Source organism: Bidens hawaiensis, unplaced genomic scaffold, assembly GCF_021521415.1.
Source record: "Bidens hawaiensis isolate Kalapana, Puna unplaced genomic scaffold, B.hawaiensis_p1.1 tig00042373_1, whole genome shotgun sequence".
Lineage (NCBI taxonomy): Eukaryota > Viridiplantae > Streptophyta > Magnoliopsida > Asterales > Asteraceae > Bidens > Bidens hawaiensis.
In genome coordinates this window covers 129,764-151,960 of record NW_027505779.1, presented here as the reverse complement: position 1 = coordinate 151,960, position 22,197 = coordinate 129,764, and the positions used below count along the sequence as shown (strand labels likewise).

The 22,197-nt window shown below is 38.8% G+C and overlaps 1 protein-coding gene across 1 annotated transcript; it reads left to right on the top strand.

Moving 5' to 3' along the window:
- Positions 1 to 20,253: 20,253 nt before the first annotated feature.
- LOC143615269 (uncharacterized) lies at positions 20,254 to 20,637 on the top strand. The gene has a single exon (XM_077088434.1). It carries the CDS (start codon positions 20,254 to 20,256, stop codon positions 20,635 to 20,637), a length of 384 nt encoding a protein of 127 aa, XP_076944549.1.
- The last annotated feature ends 1,560 nt before the right edge of the window (positions 20,638 to 22,197 follow it).

Here is a 22,197-nt window from a genome sequence, read left to right as displayed (position 1 = left end):
GACTGAGGATCTTCGTTATTCATCATAAACTCTGAGTCTGAAACTACAGGTATTATATCACTTGTGGCAATTTGAATGGCTACCAAGTTTCCTTCTGTATCATAAAAAGAAACATTTCTTGGTTTCGGGATCGCCTTTATATGATCTATAATAGCCTGAATTTCCCGATCTCTTTCCTCCCTCGCTGCTCTCATGCGTTCAATAAATTCTTCTCATGATTCATATCGTTGCGGCTGCGAATACGGGTTAGCATCATAGTCCATGGAGTACCCCGATAAATTTGGACAACGTACAGTAAAATGTGGTCCTCCACAGATCTCGCATATGATTAGGACACAAAATAAAAGACTCAACAAAAGACTCACTAAGCTAAACACAAACCACAGAGAGACACGGACTCACAAGACACACCACAACTCACGACATAAAAAGACCAATTAAACAATTAGGTTCTATCAAAGCTAGTTTCGCTATCGCCTAAGTGATGGGTAGGATTTTTGATAAGGAGGATTGGAATCTTCTCAACCTCCTCAGAAAATGGCTAAGTATGGACTTCTAGCAAGCTTAGGCGATCGAGCATGATTTTACTACTTCGAGCAAGGTCTTCAGAACCTTAAATGGTTAATTCTTCTAGGTGTTAAGGCTTCGAGCAAGCTACACTTCAATGAGCAAGAGTATTCTTCTATCGAGCATGTATTGCCAATCGAGCAAACAGCTTGATCATACATGTTTTAACCAAGTGTTACGAGCACAGGATGATCGAGCACATGGGAACAAGCATGTATGCAATAAGAAGATGTCAAGTGATCAAAGCATGGACTTCGGGCACAGTTCAGTTTTCGAGCAAGATTTATATCCGATCATGTTAAAGATTGCTGAATAAGTATAACTGAAGACATTAAGAAGAATGAGCTTGCTCAATGGACTAGTTCGAGCAAAGCATGGACAAGTCAAGAAGAACGAAGCTTACTGGAGGAGAATATATTCTCCGAAAGAGAATATATTCTAAGTAAAATATGCTCGAAGACACTCATCGAGCATACCTAGCATAGTGAGTATGTTCGAGCAAGATAGTTACCTTGCTCGAGGACTCAACACTTATATTATTTTGAGTTTCATTATGTAATGAATAGGAACTTCTAGAAGGAATGTCAGGGTCTATAAATAGGGTCCTAGGTTTCCATTAAGGACACTGTTTTTGACACGGCGCTCTGTACGGAAAACATTCTAAAGGAATATTCTTTTGTTTCCTCATATAGCCGCTGCCACCTGCGCCGTCACACGAAACCCTAGACATTCATTACACTGTTTCATTAATGAGTTATTAAATACAGTAAATCTTTGTCTTGAAATCGTTCTTACTAATCATTCATTTACGTTTCGTGTTTGTTATTCTTTCACTCCTTCGTTCCCACTTGTTGGATATCCTGATTCCGCCGAGATATTTAATAGGCCTTTGGGTTAGCAGAGTCGGTGTGTTCTTGTCAACCTTTCGAGGTTTCACCCGATTCACGGTCCTGAAAAGTGGTATCAGAGCTTGAGTAAGCTCGCTGAAAGCCACGGGACAAAAGGTTGTGAAGAAGCTAGAAGCTTTACTCCGTCTTCACTACTGCAAACTCCAGATCTACTGATATGGAAGACCAAGAAGTTTCAACAAACAAGATTCCAAGGGTACCCGGACAAGAAACCTTCATAAAATGGAAAGTGCTATTTAAAGTGGCTGTGAACTACAATGACCTAGAGCTGTGGATGTCTATCACTGAAGGAAACTATGTTCCTTGAACCGCTCCAAACAACAACGCAACTGTAGAAATGAAGATGAAAAAGAGGGATGATAAAGCTCTGTCTGTGCTAAAATTAGGGCTTTCTTGGGAAATTCTGACAACCGTAAATCATCACAAGACTGCAAAGGGCATGTATGATGTAGTTATTGAAATGTTTGAGGGGAATACATAATTGAGAGACATCAAGAAAGACATATTGAAACAGCAGCTTGACAGATTCAAGTTCAATGAAGGAGAAAGACTAAAGTCAGTTCTGCAAAGGTTCATGATGATTGTGAATGAAATTAGAACAATAGACCTTCAGATATCTGATTTTGACCTGAACAAAAAACTTCTATCATCTTTGTCTGGTGAGTGGTACACTGCCAGCAAGTTCATCAAAGAGAAGACCAGCTTTCCTAAATTCAAGTTAGATGATGTGATAGCCTTCCTCAAGGCTCAGAACATGAAATGATTGAAAACCATATGATTCGAGAGGACAAGCCAAGCTTTCAAATGAACAATGCTCTTGTGGCACCCATGGGCAACCTCTCAATCAAGAATCAATAGCCTATTGTTGAGGAACCATCAGAAACCAACTCATCTTGCAGTAGTCAATCAAGATTTAATGTTCAGCTGATTGAAGATGACACACCATCTCCAGCAAATGGGCAAACTACTTTCATGCATCACAACCCAACTCAAGGAACAGACTACCAGGCCTTGTTCTCCATGTTCACTGAGTCATACCATGCCTTTGTGGCCAAGAATATGATAAATACAAGCATTGTGCAAGAAGACCTAGAACAAATAGATGCTGATGATTTAGAAGATATGGACATTAAATGGCAAGCAGCTATGCTAGCAGTGAGGAGCAAGAGATTGTATAATAGGACAGTTAGAACAAGCTTCAATGGTCCAACTGAAATAATTGGATTTGACAAATCAAAGGCCATCTGTTATAACTGTCAACAACCTGGACACTTTGCAAAAGAATGTAACATGCCAAGGCAAGCTGGAAATCAATTGAATCAAAATAAATTCTACCAGAACCAGAATCAAAATTTCCAGCAGCAAAGAAATCATATTACCAACCAGAACCCCTACCAAAATCCGAACAGACCCCAACAACAAACATTTCAACCTCAAAGAAACAACAAATTGCAGGCTCACACAAACCAGAACAAATCAAATCAGAACAATGTGAACCAGCAGAGAGACCAAGGAAATGTTGTTGTTACCAAGGTGCCACAGGATGGGGAATTTGATTGGAGCAATCATGCTGCTGAAATTGAGAGGGAAAATGTTGCATTTATGGCAAAGGTGCATGACCAGGCTGAATCTTCAAATACTCAGGTACAATCTGATATCTCAATTTCTTATCTTCTTATTACTATTGATCAACTTAATCAGAAGATTGGAAAATGGAAAACTGAGTGTGGGAGGAAGGAAGCCTTTTTGAATGTGTATGAAACAAGTGAGGCAACCTATGAAAGTCAAATCAAAGGACTTGAGGATGACTGTATGATGGCATACCAGACCCAATCACGAATGACCATTGAAATTGAAGGGTTGAAAAAGATGTATGCAGAAGAAAAGATGAAGAATGCTGAATTGCTAATTCAAATGGATTTCTTGAAGAACCTTGTTTCTACTGGCAATATTGTGGGATATGTTAATAAAATGACTGAAGAAGAGAAGTACAAAAATGTTCCACCGCCTTTTTGTGACAGCTACCCACTGAAAGTAGACAAGGAGAGTAGAAGTGAATACCTTAAGCAGTTCAAGAATGTTTTTGATGACAAAGAAGAGTTTGTAAAGCAATATGCTGATGTGTATGTAGACCAGAATGGAGAATTTGCAGTGAAGAAGGGTGGGAAGCCAGAATTTGAGAAGAATGACAAATTGGTAGGATAAAAAAAGAAATGGAGTGAATACTCCAGTGAAGACATCAATTGCAGTTGTAGAAGCTCTAAGTCATCCAAGGGCAAAAAGAACAGTGAAAAGGTTCCTCTTCTTCCAAAGATGAAAAGGCATTATGAGAAAATAAGGAAAGAGCATGTGGTATTTGACATATGTGCTAGACCAGAATCTGAGACCAAGAATAGATCAGAAGAAATGGTGAAATCCACTTATGATCAGACACATCCACCAATTTACCCATTTTTCTCGAATCATGAATTGTTTGATATTGGGGATGTTGATTATGTGCCAACAAGAAGATATCCAAGAGAAGAAGAAGGAAGCTCATTGAGAACTTCCTCCAACTTGAAGAAAATTATTTTTATCAAAGAAAAATATCCACAAAAGTGAGCCAATCAAGATGGATTTCTCCAACACCTTGTGTCCAAAGACCTCTTTAGGATTTGATTTTCCCAAACCAAGTGACAAAATCAAAGACAAACAATTGCTTGAAGATATGGGAAGCTATGCCAAGGTATGGTATAAGAAGTGTGATGCATATGGTTATCACACTGATTCTTGCTGGATTATTGAGGACGCCTTTGAAATTCCTGATGTGGTGAGTGGATTTGACATGAAGAGTTACAAAGAGATGTATCAGAATTACTTAAGTGGAAATAGAAAACCATCTGGTTGTGTGGAACAAAAGGAAATTCTTGAAAAGAGACTCAAGACCATTCTGAAAATAAAACTAAATGAGATAGAGCCACATAAAGCTGAGAAGAACAAAAGGTCATCTGATAAGGGAAAAGCAAAAATCAGACCTGGAGTTCTCAATGGTGATGAAAAGTTTTTGTTAAAACAGGGGTTTGAACCAAAAGGGTTCCAATGGAAGACGAAGAAGGAGGTGGTAGATAAGAAGAACTATGTGATTGAGCAAACAGAAGAAGTAATCAGATCACTGGTTGTGAAGGATGGGGCAGATTCTGACACAGAAGAAGATTGTGAAATTGTGTATGAAGACCCACCTCCAGTTCCAACTCCAACTCCTGATGAATCTTCCACTGACACTGAATTACAAACTGATGCAGTTTGTAAATCAGATTCAAACTAATTCTGTTTTATGTGTATGTGCAGGAACAGTCCTTGAACAAAAATGAATCATGGTATATGGACAGTGGATGTTCCAGGCACATGACCTGTGATAAGGGTGTGTTAATAAACTATGAAAAGAAATATGAATGGCCAGTTGCCTTTGGGAGTGATGAATATGAAGGAAATATTGTTGGAAGAGGAACACTCACAAATGGCAAAGTATCCTTTGAGAATGTGCTGCATGTTGAAGGACTACAATACAACTTGCTCAGCATTTCTCAAGTCTGTGATAAAGAACACAAAGTGGCTTTCAATGATGAACACTGCCTGATCTTGAAGCCTGAATTTGTTATTCCAACTGACATGATTATAATGATGGCTCCAAGAAATGGCAATCTCTATGAAATGAGAATGAATACTGCAACTTCAAGAGGTGGTTCATGCTTTGTGTCAAAAGCAACTGAAAATGAAACTAAGCTATGGCATAGGAAGATGTGTCATGTGAATTTAAAGAACATGAACAAACTTGTAAAAGGTGAACATGCTGTCGGCCTTCCCACAAGAGAGTTCAAATTGGAAGAAAAATGCACATCCTGCCTGAAGGGAAACAACACAAATCCTCACATAAAAGCAAAATGATAAATACTATTGATGAGGTCTTGGAACTGCTACACATGGATCTTTTTGGTCCTATAAGTGTTCCAAGTATTGGGAAGAAAAGATACTGCTTGGTAATTACTGATGACCATTCAAGGTTTACTTAGGTATACTTTATGGGGAATAAAGATGAAACTGCAGAGTTGATCAGAATGTATGTGCTAAAAATGGAAAATCAACTTGAAAGGAAGGTGAAGGTCAATAGAAGTGACAATGGGACAGAGATCAGGAATGAAATTATGGATGCATTCTGCACTTCCAAGGGTATTTTTCAACAATATAGTGCTCCCAGAACTCCTGAACAAAATGGTGTTGCAGAAAGAAGGAACAGAACATTAATTGAAGCTGCTAGGACCATGATTGCTGATGCAAATTTACCAGTCACCTTCTGGGTAGAAGCAATCAACACTGCATGTTATGTGCAGAACATGGTTCTTTTGAACAAGGCTCAAAATAAGACTCCATATGAGGTTATCTTTAAGAGAAAGCCTTATGTGAAGTTCTTAAAGCCTTTTGGATGCAGATGCTCACTCCTGAATACAAAGGACTATTTGAATAAATTCCAGTTTAAATCTCTGGAATGCTTCTTTGTAGGTTATTCATCTCATTCAAAAGCTTACAGAGTCTATGTGAGGGAGCACATGGTGGTGATTGAATCTTCTGATATAATTTTCAATGAAAACCATTTCAATAATGTTATAGGACCCAAGTGGCTGTTTGACTTAGAAAAGATGATCAAATCATTCAAAATCTACAGTGAAGATATGGATGACAGCATGTACAAAACCAGCTTTGAAGATAAAGAAAAGCAAAAACATGTTGATCTGGGCAAGCTATGGTCATCTATTGCTCCTGAGTCTAATGGCTTTAACTTTGAAAGAAACAACCTTCAAGCTGCTGAAGTTGATACAAATGGACAAGATGATGCAGCGGAAGTTTCCAATGAAGGGCCAAGTGAAGTTGAAAGTGATCCAATTCAAAGTCAGCAACCAGATCAGACTGAAAGGATAAACCAGTTTGAAGAAAGGTTCCGGTCTTTGTTTGACTCTCTGCAATTTGGCTCAAATGAAGCATCTTCATCAGAGATAAATCAAGTTCAAGCAAATGAAGAATCCCAAATGAGAATTGAAGATGATTCTGCTGTGTTAAACATGACAAATCTTGAAATAGAAGTATCTGCATAACAAGTTGTGCAAACCACTTCTGTTGAAAGAAATCACCCAGCAGAAAACATAATAGGAGACTTGCATGAAAGAGTGACAAGAAGTTCTTCTGAGAAGGCAAACATCTGCCTGTATGCCTGCTTCTTATCCCAAGTTGAACCCAAGAACATTAATCAAGCCTTGAAAGACAACAGCTAGGTAGAAGCTATGCAGCAAGAATTGGTCCAATTCAGACACTTACATGTATGGGATTTGGTTGACAAGCCTAGAGGCAAGTATGCTATTGGCACCAAGTGAGTTTTTAGAAACAAGAAGGACGAAAGAGGAATTGTTATTAAGAACAAAGCAAGACTGGTAGATCTAGGATGCTTAAAAGAGGAAGGAGTGGACTTTGAAGAAGTTTTTGCTCCAGTTGCAAAACTAGAAGCAATCAGAATCTTTCTGGCATATGCAGCATCCATGAATATAAAGGTCTATCAATTGGATGTAAAGTCTGCATTTTTTAATGGGAAAATTGATGAAGAAGTCTATGTCACTCAACCTCCTGGATTTGAAGATCCAATGCACCCCAACAAAGTTTACAAGCTTAGCAAGGCACTGTATGGATTACATCAAGCACCAAGAGCTTGGTATGATGAGCTGTAAAATCATTTGTTGGAAAATGGTTTCTGTAGATGGGCAATTGACAAGACTCTTTTCTACAAAAGAAGGAACAAAGACATGCTGCTGCTGCAAGTGTATGTGGATGACATTATCTTTGGCTCTACAAACGAACAAATGTGCAAAGAGTTTGAACAAGTAATGAAATCCAAGTACAAAATAAGCTCAATGGGAGAAATGAATTTCTTCCTTGGACTTCAAGTGGCATCTTCATAAATCAATCCAAATATGTACAAGAGATTCTTAACAAATTCAAGTGCCAAGACATCAAGACAGTGTCCACACCAATGGATACACATGAGAAAATGGCACCTGATGAAAAGAGGGAGCCAGTGGACCAGCATGAGTATAGGGACAAGATAGGATCATTGATGTATCTTACAGCATCTAGGCCAGATATTATGTTTGCTGTGTGTGACTGTGCAAGATTTCAAGCTAACCCCAAGGTTTCACACATGCTAGCAGTCAAGAGGATATTCAGATACCTAAAGGGAAAACCAGATTTGGGGATTTGGTATCCAAAGAACCTCTCTTTTGATTTGATAGCCTACACAGACAGTGACTATGATGGTTGCAACATGAGTAGGAAATCAACCTCAGGAGGCTGCTAGTGTTTAGGGAACAGGTTGGTGTCATGGCAATGCGAGAAACAGACTACAGTGTCTATCTCAACTGCTGAAGCTGAATACATTGCTACATCTGCTTGCTGTGCACAGGTTTTGTGGATTCAAAATCAACTGCTGGACTATGGTCTAAATTTCTTACTTACTCCTATCTTAATTGATAATATTGTTGCTATGTTTATTGCTAAGAATCCAGTCCAACATTCTAAGACTAAGCACATTGAAATTAGACATCATTTCATTAGGGATTGTCAGGAAAAAGGGCTTATAGAAATGAAAAGGGTAGACACATCTGATAATTTGGCTGATTTGTTCACCAAACCTTTAGATAAGACCAGGTTTCACTTTCTGTTAAAATACCTAGGAATGATAAATGCTGATGAGGTTTAATTTGGGATGTGTGCTTAAGTGAGGTGCTTACTGATGATCTAGGTTACTCACTTTGAATGTTTGCATGATCAAATTGCTATGCTTGAATGATTACTCAAAATTGCATGAATCATGTTTGTGACTGTTCTTGTGTGAAATTTTAGTTAACTTTGATAATTACAGCTGTTAGTACTTTGATCTGTGCTTGCATGATAAATTTTTGTGATTCTAAGTACTTCGAGCATGAATCTGTGCTTGATGGTGTGCTTATTGCTCTTCGAGCATAAGCATGGGCTTCTGTAAGACTATTCAAAGTCACTAGAGCACAAATGCCATTGCTCAGATGCTCGAACATAGAATGCTGTCTTGAAAACTTTTGCAAGTATTTCGAGCATGCTTCTATGGTAGATGGGTGTTTAATGTTCTTCGAGCAAAAAAATCCATACTTGAGGTTTTTCTCAAGTAACTCGAGCAAGAATGTTGTTACCAGTGGTCGAGGATGTACATATGTTCAGGATAACTTGCTTATTCCTTGCAAATTACTGCTCGAGCACAAAGTTAAGTTTCTCGAGCACAATCATTGAATTGATTCACTTCTAAGGTTGCTCGATAGACTTTCGAGCATGCTCGATAAAGTTTTGAGCATGCTCGACAGACTTAAGTGATAATTTGTTGTTTCTATGCTATCTGAAAGTTTGTGTTTTGATTCTGTGAAAGTGTGTGGTTAATTACAAATGCTTAAATGACAACACCATCTTTAAAATCATTGTCCTTCAATTGAAATTTCAAAAGGAAAATGGTTTTTAAATGGTAAACGTTTTTGTTTAAGCAACACTGTTTTCGATGACAATAAATAAGAGAAATGATAATGTTATCCAAGTTCCCAGCTTCAAAGAAGCAAGAAACTGATTTCTAGGAAATTGAATCCAACCTAAAATGGGAAATGATAGAAAACTGTTTAAGATAACTAACCCATGGATTGTAAGTTCAAAAGGCTTTGAGTACAGTCATTGGCAAAGTATGGTAGCTTTCCATAGTCTGTAGTTGCAATATGTGATATACAATTAAACTGGCTGAAGTATGATGTGGTGAAACATTGGAAAATAAGGTATGTTCTCTAGCACATCTCTCCGAATGATAGGCAGAAAGGTCATTATCCAATCATACACGAGCCCGTTGTTGTTTCTGGTCTACAAAAATCTATTAAGTATTTGAGCAGATATAAATTATTGATATATGGAAAACCTCTCAAAAGAAAAGAGAGAGAAAAAGATTGAAAAGTATAAAAAGATCAAAAGTATAATATATATATATATATAAGTTAGCTGATTTCATGACTTAAGGGGCACTAAGGGAACTACAGGGGTGGGGCATACAAGTAAGTCCTAAACACCCTAAATATAAGGCATGTAAGTCTGGATGGCATGTAAGTCCAACGTTCAACCTTATAGTCTGTTATAAATATAAATAAATAACTACTCTAGTATACAAAAATCAATTTTGACCAGGGCATCAGGGGGTCAAAGTCAATTCGAGGTGATTTGGAGAAAGCTAAATACGCTTTGAGAAGAGATTAGAGGCAAGCTGAAGCTATAGTGATAACCATTCCTATTTTATGCTCTAATTGAATCCTAAATGTATCACAGAAAGCAATGACCATTATGCTAAGTATACCTGCTGTCAACCTGACTTGAGACATAATAACACTGACCATGAAGTGGTGTGATCGTTGTTTTAAATAGTCTGATCCCACGATTGAGATCTTTCCAAATGACTTAAAATGAATTTTATTTTGAACTGGATTTTGATCTCTTATGTCACCTTAACCTAAATGCTCATTTGATTTACTGTTATAAAATGATTATTCTTTGGTGAAGGTTAAAATTTTGAGCACAAGACATGATTACTCATGTCTTGAATCCATAGCATAGTTGTAGTTCTCAAACTGAATTGAAATTTAAGTTAAGTGTTTCGAGCAAGGAAACTGTACATGCTTATACATTGCTTCTTCGAGTACACTATGAGATGTGTAAATTGTCTATCTGTTTCGAGTATGACATGAGACGTTTTGCTGTTAAGTGTTTCGAGCATGCATCTTATCTTCGAGCACCTGCTACGTTATGAAAATTGATGTTATGTGTTTCGAGCATGATTGCATGGTAACTAGCTAAGATCTAAGTTTTCGAGCACAAAGACCTGAGTGGAGACATTTATGTGTTTCGAGCATAGAGGAACGTCGAGCACATAGAGCTATAGAGTCGAGCAAAGTGTCTAACACTGGAATACATCTAGAATTTAGAGTAGTGAATATATTTCTAAGTATATCGAGCGTGAGATAGTCGAGTAGGGTCTGCTTACTTGTATGGACAGTACACTCGAGCACACCACACCTCGAGCACAAGTCTAGAGGAATACTGTTTTCTCATATACTGGTTATACTATATACTCGAGCAAGGGCATAGAATATTCCAAGTACATCAAGCAAGGGTTGTACCATGTACTCATGTACAGAGGGGGGCCAGCCTTTACTTTGGCTGTATGCTCGAGCAAGGGAGGTACAATTAAATTTGAAATTAAATGACAACTGTCGTGTACTAGACGACAAACCAAGGTACTGCACCACCTAAACGTTAGGTATAAAAGGGGAACTTAAAAAGTTTTTCACACATTTCTCTCAGTTAAACCTAAACGAAAGACCCTTTTTTCTCGTGCTATCTCCCTCTTGCTCGCTGCTCTATTACTTGCTTAACTTCACTTCGATTATAGCCATTAGCTCGAATTCGACCTCGGTAATACATCGTTATTCGATAATCGTCACACCGATTTTGAAATTAGGGTTTCTAATTGAACTAATTGACTAACTGTTTACTTGTTCTGACAGGTACGCATATTACTACGGAACAGGTTAATTAAAGATGCCATTAATCATCTATCTATCCTCATATACCAGTTTTGCAACTTTGTATATTGACATTCTCTTATTTTTGTAGAACTGATGGCGTTTAAATTCGAAAAAAGGCACAAGATGTGTGCTCAACTGGAGATAGATGATGAAAATAGTGAGTTGGAGCCAATGATAAGTTTCTTAAACAACTCAAATCTGCGAGTGGCATTGACAGAAAACCCCGCGATATACATAAATCATATTTCAGATTTTTGGGGTTCCGCAACATATGTCAACGATGTCAATGGAGAAAGAATTGAGGCGTCGGTTCTAAACCATGACATTAAGATAACAGAAGTTTCAATCCAGGCTGCACTATACTTGAATGATAATTTTGGGGTTCAGCCATCTTACTCAGTCCCACGGTTGTTACGAGTCTTTCAAGAGACCATGGGCTACCAAGGAGGAGTTAAGGAGGGCAATTTCAAAAGGGAAGTTTTCCCTTAGTCTATAGGTTCCTAATCCACCATGTTATACTGTCCTTATCTCCTCGGAGAGGGACATGGACTCTATTGAGCAGAGATCTTGGCACTCTCACTGTAGCAATATTGTACAGGCAACCTTTTAATGTTTCAAGACTTATCTTTCAAGGGTTGGTTTCGAATGCAGAGAAGGCAGAGAGGCACAGATTCCTCATGTATCCAAGATTTTTACAGATTTTAATAGACGGGGTCTTTCCTGATCTTCAGAAAACTGGTGAAGTATTGAGGCTTCAGGATCCAAACATTTGCAAAAGAATGAAGGATGCTCAGAGCAAGTTTATTGAAAATGATGAATGGGATTTACTACCATGGTTGCTCGTACCAGCATTTGAAGCCATTGATGTACCGAGGACTCCAGGGAATAGTGATGTTGACGACAGTGATGGTGCAAATGATGATGGTAATGGTAATGATGGTGATGATGGGGCTGAGGGTGGAAATGACATGATGATTGGTAATGATGATACTGCACATGAGGCAATTGAGGTAGATGTGCCTTTAATTGGACAGGCTGCACATGAGGAAATTATTGCAGAGGTAGATATGCAAGAGGAGACAGATGAGCATGATGAGGTTGTGGTCAACCAAGATGCAGAGCCGATGGATGAGGATGTTTTTGTCGCTCAAGTTTTATCAGTTGTTGCAGATACAGTAAACAAGATAACTCCACCAAACTCACCACCACCTGCGGTTCACCATGTTGACACAGAGTCTGTTGAAACAGAGGCTGAAAATGACGATATCACCTCTTCACCATCCCCTACTGAACCTGCTCTGTCTGATACCAAACAAACTGATGATATTACTGTTCCTACTCCACCTACATCTCCAACCCAATCAAGATGCACATATTCAGGATCAACCTACTTCTAAATCTACCCCACCAGCTCAACAAATCCCATTTTCTGAACCATATAGAGTTCCATCTCCTGAAACTGCAGAGTCTGAACCATTCTCTGAACCCGCGTCAAGGCCAAATCTTGAAACCCCACCATCAAGCCCCAATCTTTACGATGTTGTTTGTGAAAAATGCCAAATTAGAGTTTGAAAACATAATGTTAAGAGAACTAAATGCCATTTTGGCTAATCGAAACTCAGCTTTGGAAGCTGCTCTGAATGAAGCATTAATGAAGATTCGAACACTTGAGGGGCTTTCTGAGGTTGAGAAGACCTCAGATGCACCAAAACAGGAGGAGAAACCTGAAGGTGTTGAGAGCTTGAAGGTGATTAGAGAGATGTATGAGAGTTCTGAAGAGGAAATGGTGGAAGTTGGACCATCAGATGCCCTAAACATGCTAAATCAAGCATATGATGATGAAGAATCAGAGGATAAGGGGGAGAATAAAGAAGAAAAAGAAACCGAAGAAGAAATTCAGAAAAGAAAGCTAAGGGAAAAGGGGGTTGCACTTACTGATAATGATCTACACCCCCTGCCCCATCATACAGTTCAGTCTGATGATATTTTATACAGAATGTAGTTGATCAAGATATGGCTGAAGCTGAATCTGTAAAGACAGCTATGAACTTAATGAATGAAGAGTTGGAGAATTTGGAGATGGAAGAGGATGAGGAAATTCCTCAGGAAGTCATTGAAGCCTTTATAAACATGAAAGAAAAAGAGGAGGAAGATGAAAGGCTGATGAAAGAGGCAGATGATGTCTTTAAAGCAACAATTGAAGCTCTTAAAACAAATTTGAATGATGTTGAACACGAACCTAAACAGAATGAAGAGCTAGTTATCACCAAACCTGAAGAGCCAATTACCAATGAACCAGAACTATCAGTGACTGAATCTGAAAATCCTGAAAAGGAACAAGAACTTGGCTTGGGACCAGTTATCCATGAAGAAGATGAAACCATTGAGGTCTCAGCAAGTACTATGGTTAAATTGGTCATAATGAAGGATATTACACTCATTCTGAATAATCCAGATAGACATCATTCAGAGATAGTGATTGCAGCAAGAAAGGCTCAACAAGACTTCATAAATTTGAGCAAAGAAAGAGAACCAAGAGTTGAAGAGTATGTGGAACCAAATGAGCCTATCATTTAAGAAGTAACTGAAGAATCAAAAAAGACTCATGTAGATGAATCTGGTAATGAAAAATCTGAGTCAGTGGATGAGGAAAACATTATTGAAGAACCAGAAACTGAAATAGAGCAACCTGACACATCCACTCCAACTCAATCATCATTGAAAAGAAAAGATGCATCTGAAGTTAAGACTCCAAAAGCTAAAAGACAGAAATCAGTGAAGAAGATTGTGTACAAATTAAGGTTAGAAAAGCTTGAAGTAGGAGAGCTCAATCCACACGAAATGATGAACCAATAATTGAAGCTCTCCATGATCTTGAAGAGACTATTAATTTAAATGATGAGAATGAAGATGAGGAGGAGTTGAAGGAAGCTGAAAAGGAAAATGAAGATAAAGATTATTTGATCAGTTTGGGATATGATCTATTATATCTTCAAAGACTTTCTGAAGAAGAAATAACAAATGAAGCTGAGGGTTGGAGAACAAGAAAGACCAAAAGAGAACTGTTAATGAAGATTGGTCACAAACCTGTGTTTCTTAACTTGCAACCATTTGATAAGATTGACAGACTGTACAAAAGGGCTCTTATTGAAGATTTATCTGATTATGTGAAGAAGGTGTCCAAGAAAAGGGAAAGAGATGAAAAGGAATTAAAGGAATCTGACAGTAGCAAGAAAAGAACAGAGAAGAAGTCAAAGGATGAAACAGAGTATGAATCCTTGAAAGCAAAACACAATGATATAAAATTTCTACAGCTGTACGGATACAACTTCAACTTCTTAGTAAATCTCTCTCATGAAGAACTGAAGAGAAAAATTCAACTTGTAAAAGCCTCTCATAAAGAAAAGAAAAGTCAGGAAGAATATCAAAGAGAACAAGAGCTAAAATTGAGATTGGAGAGAGAAAGAGAAGAGGCTAAGAAGAAAGAAGAAGAGGCAAAGAAATGGTTTGAAGACCATCAAAGGATAGATATCTTAAAAAGAATTGTGATGCAGAAATGAGTGACAGAAGAACAGTTTCAGAACATGTCTCTTGAACAATTAATGGAAATATATAACAGAGAGCAGAAACTGTATATTGAAACACAGAGAAAAATGCAGGAAGACAGGAGGAGAGCTGAAGAAGAAGTACATGCTGAAATGAAAGTGCTCTCAGAAGGGAGTAAAAATGTCAAGGTTGCTGGTGCAAACTGAAGAAACAATTAAAAGATGGTATGTAGAGGAAGGGCTCTATAAAACAAAGAAAACTCAGATAGGAAGCTCGAGCATAACCCCAAGGTCTGAGAGTGTGAGGCCTGTGCCGCCAAGAAACTTAAATTTACCCACACATCTCTACTTCGACAAAAGATCAAAGACCTTAAGGGTTGTAACAGAAGATAAGGAAGAACATCTCATCATCTTTAGGGATGATTTGAGAAATTTCACAAAGGAACAACTAACCAGGATGACTGAACTGACCTTGTATGAAAATCAAATTAGAAGTTAGCCATCTGGTCAACAAAGGAATGATCTCTCTAAATTCTTAAAGGAACATGCAGAAAGGGGATTCCCATTCCTGAAGCAGAAGAAAAGAGAAATTAAAAGTCAGACAGAGAGGGAGAAGAGGAACAAGAGGATAAATGAAGTACACACATCTGAGCTCTCCCTATTTGACTTAAAGAAACAAAGAACACAAGCAAGCAGCTCACACCACAAAAGGAAGACCTTGAAAGAGTGCTTGGCTATGAGAAAGGTTATGCAGGAACCAAACTCAGAGGTACAATAATTCGGGAGAATCACATACATAACATACAATAAACACGATGATTCCACTACCTTGAGAAATGAGTCTGGAATACCAATTGCGGTGATAAAACATGATGAAGATCTCAAATTCATGCATCCACAAGACTTACAAGATCTATTTAATGCAAGATTTCCAAGTGATGCCTCCGATTCGTCAGAGCTCGACATGCTCAAACAAAGGGCTGCCTATGTCAAGAGACTAAAGGAAAGATCTGATGCTAGGAGCAGAGGAAGAAGATAAAAGAATGGAGCAAATTGACGATTGTTTTTGTTTCTGTTTATCTTTGTAATTTTTTATGTTTGATGAATGAAAACTTTAATTTGTAATGCCAAAGAGGTAGAATTTCTGATTATGTAATGAAATGATGTGTTCTTGAATGATATATATTATATGTCTGATACATGTGTAACTCTATGCAAGTATGTTTTGGTGCATCTGAGCTTGTTCCAATCTAGGGGGAGATTGTTGGGTCGGATTTTTGATAAGGAAGATTGGAATCTTCTCAACCTCCTCAGAAAATGGCTAAGTATGGAATTCGAGCAAGCTTAGGCAATTGAGCATGGTTTTACTACTTCGAGCAAGGTCTTCAGAACCTTAAATGGTTAATTCTTCTAAGTGTTAAGGCTTCGAGCAAGCTACACTTCAACGAGCAAGAGTATCTTTCTATCGAGCATGGATTACCAATCGAGCAAACAGCTTGATCATACATGTTTTAACCAAGTGTTACGAGCACAGGATGATCGAGCACATGGGAACAAGCATGTATGCAATAAGAAGATGTCAAGTGATCAAAGCAAGGACTTCGAGCACAGTTCAGTTTTCGAGCAAGATTTACATCCGAGCATGCTAAAGATTGCTGAATAAGTATAACTAAAGACATCAAGAAGAATGAGCTTGCTCGTTGGACTAGTTCGAGCAAAGCATGGACAAGTCAAGAAGAACGAAGCTTACTGGAGGAGAATATATTCTCAGAAAGAGAATATATTCTAAGTAAAATATGCTCGAAGACACTCATCGAGCATACCTAGCATAGTGAGTATGCTCGACCAATTGCTCGAGGACTCAAAACTTGTATTATTTTGAGTTTCATTATGTAATGAATAGGAACTTCTAGAAGGAATGTCAAGGTCTATAAATAGGGTCCTAGGTTTCCATTAAGGACACTGTTTTTGACACGGCGCTCTGTACGGAAAACATTCTAAAGGAATAATCTTTTGTTTCCTCGTATAGCCGCTGCCACCTGCACCGTCACACGAAACCCTAGACATTCATTACACTGTTTCATTAATGAGTTATTAAATACAGTAAATCTTTGTCTTGAAATCATTCTTACTGATCATTCAATCATTCAATTACATTTCGTGTTTGTTATTCTTTCACTCCTTCGTTCCCACTTGTTGGATATCCCGATTCCGCCGGGATATTCAATAGGCCTTTGGGTTAGCTGAGTCGGTGTGTTCTTGTCAACCTTTCGAGGTTTCACCCGATTCACGGTCTTGACACTAAGTATCCCTGGCAACGGCGCCAAAAACTTGATGTGCTGAAAGCGGACTATTAAAACCTAACCTAACCTAGACACTCTAGTTTTAAATTTATAAACCTAGACTCTCCTAATGCTAGACCACTAGACAGGCAAGTGTACCTATTGACTGTAGTAAAGCCTAATGAAGTCCGGATATCGAACCCAAAGGACACTAGCAACACCTAAACTAGACCCTGACTAATTAAGTTAATTAAATATATTTAAATGATTTTTGTGTTTTTTTATTTATTAACTATAAACTAAAGAATTCTTAAACTAAAATTGACACTAACTGACTTTAACTCGATTACCTAGACCAACTCAAAGATAGGAGAAGCACTACCTAGGTTTAGAATCCTACTTGTGAATCTTGGATCTCTCGGCTATGAAAACTTTGATGGAACCGGGATCTTAAAATATGACACCCTTAGACAACCTAGTGGATCCCTGATCATTCTCCGGGTGTGACCTAAAAGGAAACTCTAAGTGGCGCTTAAACTTACCGGTTGGTCGGATTACCTGTCAGTCTCTCCAACAACACTAAAGTACCCTAAAAGACAGATCACCCGTCGGTCTCACTATCTCAATACACCCTAAAGTGCAAAGGGTAACCTAAGAACAATTGATAAACACGAAATTACAATGAAACTAGGGAAATCTAGGAAACCTCCTGTCAGAGCGTTCTAGCCTAAACACCTAATCCCAAAGATAACCCGACTATCTATCACCTGTCAGCTATCTAGATAGGTAGAATATGAAGTTCTAACCAATCACCAATCAATGCTCCTATGGATTACTACGTCTAGCAAAACCATAAAATAATCACAAACACACAGTAGGCGACCTAAACATGCATCTATAACTGAAATACATTTAATAAGACACATGCGGAACAAAGAAAGACAATAAATCAGACCTAAATATGCATACAAATCATAACAATTATAATCAAGTTTTTTACTTTAGCATTAAACCAACAATATGATCCAATAAACCGATAAATATCCGTAAATCACAAAGTAATCATCAAAAACCTAGGTAGAACGGGAATCTAGCCGATAATCATCAAGAACAGCAGCAACATATAAGAATTAAACACATACACGTTCTAGAAATAGAAGAAAACACAAGAAAAGCCGAATAAACGAACCAAGACTCGCTTAATGATCAATCTCGAGCACCGGCCTTTAATGTCTTGATCCCGAACACTCTCCTGCTCCAAAATCGCCCCAAGGGTCCCTGGGGGACGGCTAAAGACTGAATAATTCGATTAGGGTTGATAATAATCGTTTATATAGGGTTTATAACACTTTTTGCCGACATGCGGTCCTCCGAGCCGCGCGTAGCACCAATCTTTGTTCTCCGAGGGGTCAAAAAATGACAAAATAGTCGATTTCCCTTTCTGAGTGCCTCGATCCGCGCGTAGCATGAAGCTCTATCCTCAGCGCCTCGATCTGAGCGTAGCATGAAGTTCCATGCAAATCTTACGCATCACAGGCTATATCCACAGCACCCCGGTTACCGTACTGATCGACTACGGTAGTATAGACAACATCAATCAACCACGCATAGCTGCCAACCTTCAACTACCGACTCGATCATTACAACCTTTCTCGGTTATGGTCGGCAATGGACAATTCATCCATTGCCAAGGGTATTGCCCTGCCGTAGAAGTGCAACTACAAAAAACAACTTCACGATACCGTTTTTCATTTTTCCGGTTCAAGGTGCAGACATCGTACTCGGGATATCATGGTTAGGTACTCTTGGCTCCATCAGAGCCAACTTTGCAATCCCAGAAATGTCATTCACAGTTGATGGCAGAACAATGATCCTCCGGGGAGACCCGTTAACACAGCCGGTATCACCAAGTTCACTTTCCACCCTCCTTCGTCACGGTTCTATTGCCTCACTACACACACTAACATTTAGCACACCCAACCCCACACACCTCCTTCCGGACACCCCAATGACCACTGACCCAAATATCACAATTCTTTTAGAACTTTTTCAACCCATTTTTTCGGACCCATGTTCATTACCTCCCCCATGACCTCATGACCACCACATCACACTCCTAAACGACAATCGGCCTGTCAATGTCAAACTGTATCGTTACCCTCACTTCCAGAAACAAATCATGACCCAACTTATATCCGAGATGCTTACCAATGGCATAATCCGACCAAGTCAAAGTCCATTCTCCTCACCCGTTCTTGTTTTAAAAAAGAAAGACGGCACGTGGCGATTTTGTGTCGACTATCGTGCCTTGAATGCGGTTACGGTACGTGATCGCTTTTCAATTCCAACGGTCGATGAACTACTGGATGAACTCCATGGCGTCACCATTTTTTCCAAAATCGATTTGCGATCTGGATACCATCAAATCCGTATAGCACCCGATGATATCCATAAAACCGCTTTTCACACTATGGACGGTCACTATGAGTTCCTAGTGATGCCATTTAGCCTTACCAACACACCATCAACGTTTCAATCCGCCATGAACGATTTGTTTAGAACGGTGTTGAGACAGTTCATGTTAGTTTTCTTTGATGACATTTTAATCTACAGCAATTCAAAAGAGGAGCACTATGATCATCTTAAATATGTCTTTCAGAAATTACACGAGAACCACTTCCTTGCCAAACCTTCCAAGTGTACCTTCAGGGTCTCGGAAATCTCATTTTTGGGTCACAGAATATCACATCAAGGCGTATCCCCAGAACCGGACAAAATCGAAGCAATTCAACGTTGGCCGGCACCCACATCGTTCACCACACTTCGAGCCTTTTTGGGTCTCACCGGTTGCTACCGGTGGTTTGTAAAAGGATACGCTCAAATAGTAGCTCCACTGACCGATATTCTTAAATCGTGAGATTTTGCATGGACTAGCCGGGCAACAGAAGCATTCATGCAACTCAAAATTCACATGCAAAAGCTAGTCACCCTCGCCCTTCCCAATTTCAACCAACCCTTTGACGTTACCACCGACGCCTCTGGTCAAGCTATTGGCGCAGTTCTTTCTCAGAACAGTCAACCTATTGCTTTTTTTAGCAAAAAGTTGTGTTCAACAATGCAAGGTCAATCAACTTATACGAAAGAACTTTATGCTATCACCGAAGCGGTTAAGAAATGGCGCCAATATCTTTTGGGTCGTCACTTTCGAATTTATACCGACCACCATAGTTTGAAACACATCCTAACTCAAACTATCTAAACACCGGAACAACAGAAGTGGGTCACAAAACTTATGGGCTTTGACTTCGAAATTCATTTCAAACCGAGAAGAGAAAACAATGTAGCCGATGCATTAAGTCGTATCGATATTCCATCGCTATTATCGATCTCGTACCCGACGACTACCTGGCTCGAGGAACTTCGCGCTTACTACATCTCAAACAAGAATGGTAGTCAACTGGTCGCAAACATTAAAGATGATCCGGTAACATTTCCTAATGATGTTTATCAGAATGGGTTGATTTATATCAAGGGAAAACTTTTAGTACCACCAATTTCCGATATGAGGCAACGTACTCTACAAGAATTCCACTCGTCGTTTGTAGGCGGTCACTCCGGTGTCAATACTACGTTTAAACGACTGTCAAGCTCGTTTACTTGGTTAGGCTTAAAATGAGACGTAACTAATTTCGTTAAAACTTGTCAAGTTTGTCAAGCCATTAAAAACCTGAATCACAAACCATACGGTCTACTGCAGCCACTACCCACCCTTGAATACCCTTGGGTAGATATTTCAATGGTTTTTATTACCGGCTTACCAAGCTCGAAAGGCAAAACCGTAATTTGGGTTGTTGTAGAACGACTATCAAAATTTTCTCATTTCATATCATTACCAACCACATACACGGCCGTATCGTTAGCCACAATTTTCATGAAGGAAATTTATCGTTTGCATGGATTACCAAAAACTATCGTTTCGGATCGAAACCCAGTGTTCGTTAGCCATTTATGGAAAGAGTTATTCAAACAAATGGGTACTAATTTGCTTCACTCGAGTGCGTATCATCCGCAAACGGATGGTCAGACGGAAGTGGTGAACAGATATCTTGAAATGTATTTGAGGGCCTTCGTTTTCGACAACCTGAAAACATGGGAACGATACTTGTATTTAGCTGAATTCTCTTATAATACATGTCATCATTCCTCAATCAATATGTCACCATTTAGAGCACTATATGGAAGGGAAGTCATGGCCATTCATGATTATGTACATGGGTCAACTAAAACAGGGTCTATTGAAGCTTCAATGATCTCACACCAACAAATTTTGCAATCCTTGAAAGCCTCTATTGCAGTAGCCAAGGCTCGAATGGTTAAACGAGCTAATAAAAAACGGACCGACAAGGAATTTGAGGTGGGAGACTTTTATTACGCCTACATAAATATCGTCAAACATCAGTGCATCATCGGGTAAATCAGAAACTCTCTCGTCATTACTATGGACCTTACAAGATACTCGAGAGGATCGGCAAAGTGGCGTACAAATTGGATTTACCTACTGGTTCAAAAATCCACCTGGTCTTTCACATCTCCCTACTCAAGCAAAGTTATGGTGATAAATGTGATTCAAGTGATCTCAAACACATTTATCCGGATATAGAAATAGCTTCATTTCCAGAACTAATTATTGACAATCATGTCAATAAGGATAAGGAGCAACAAGTGCTAGTCAAGTGGATGAATAAACCATTAGAAAAGGCAACATGGGAAGATGCGGAAAGTTTAAAGGAACAATTTCCAGATTTTTGTGACATTGAGGACAATGTCGGTTCTCATGGGGAGGGAGATGTTACAGCCCATTCTGGCCCAGTTATTGCAACCGAAGCCCAACCAGAAGAGGAGCCCAGTGAGAGATCCAAGAGAGTATGCAGGAAGCCCACAAGGCTATTGGAATGAGTATGAAGGTTGGAACGTGGATCACAACATGGGGAAGATTTGGACTTAGTTATTTTCTTTTGCATATGTTAAATTAGTTATTTATTTTCAAGTAGTGGTGCATGTAGGTAGTGGAGCATGATAGGTAGTTGTTACATGCATGTCTCCAAGAAATAAGGATCATGTGCACCATGTGTTCATATCCATTGCATATTTAATTCTTGTATTTGGCTTTTGAGAAATTATTCAGAAAATTGTTCCAAAAAAGTATGCTTGTTTCTCATTTGCATACTAAAAAAGG

Bases quoted from the DNA above. Each gene is read 5' to 3' on its own strand.
- LOC143615269 (XM_077088434.1), top strand. From the start codon at position 20,254: ATGGGCTTTGACTTCGAAATTCATTTCAAACCGAGAAGAGAAAACAAT.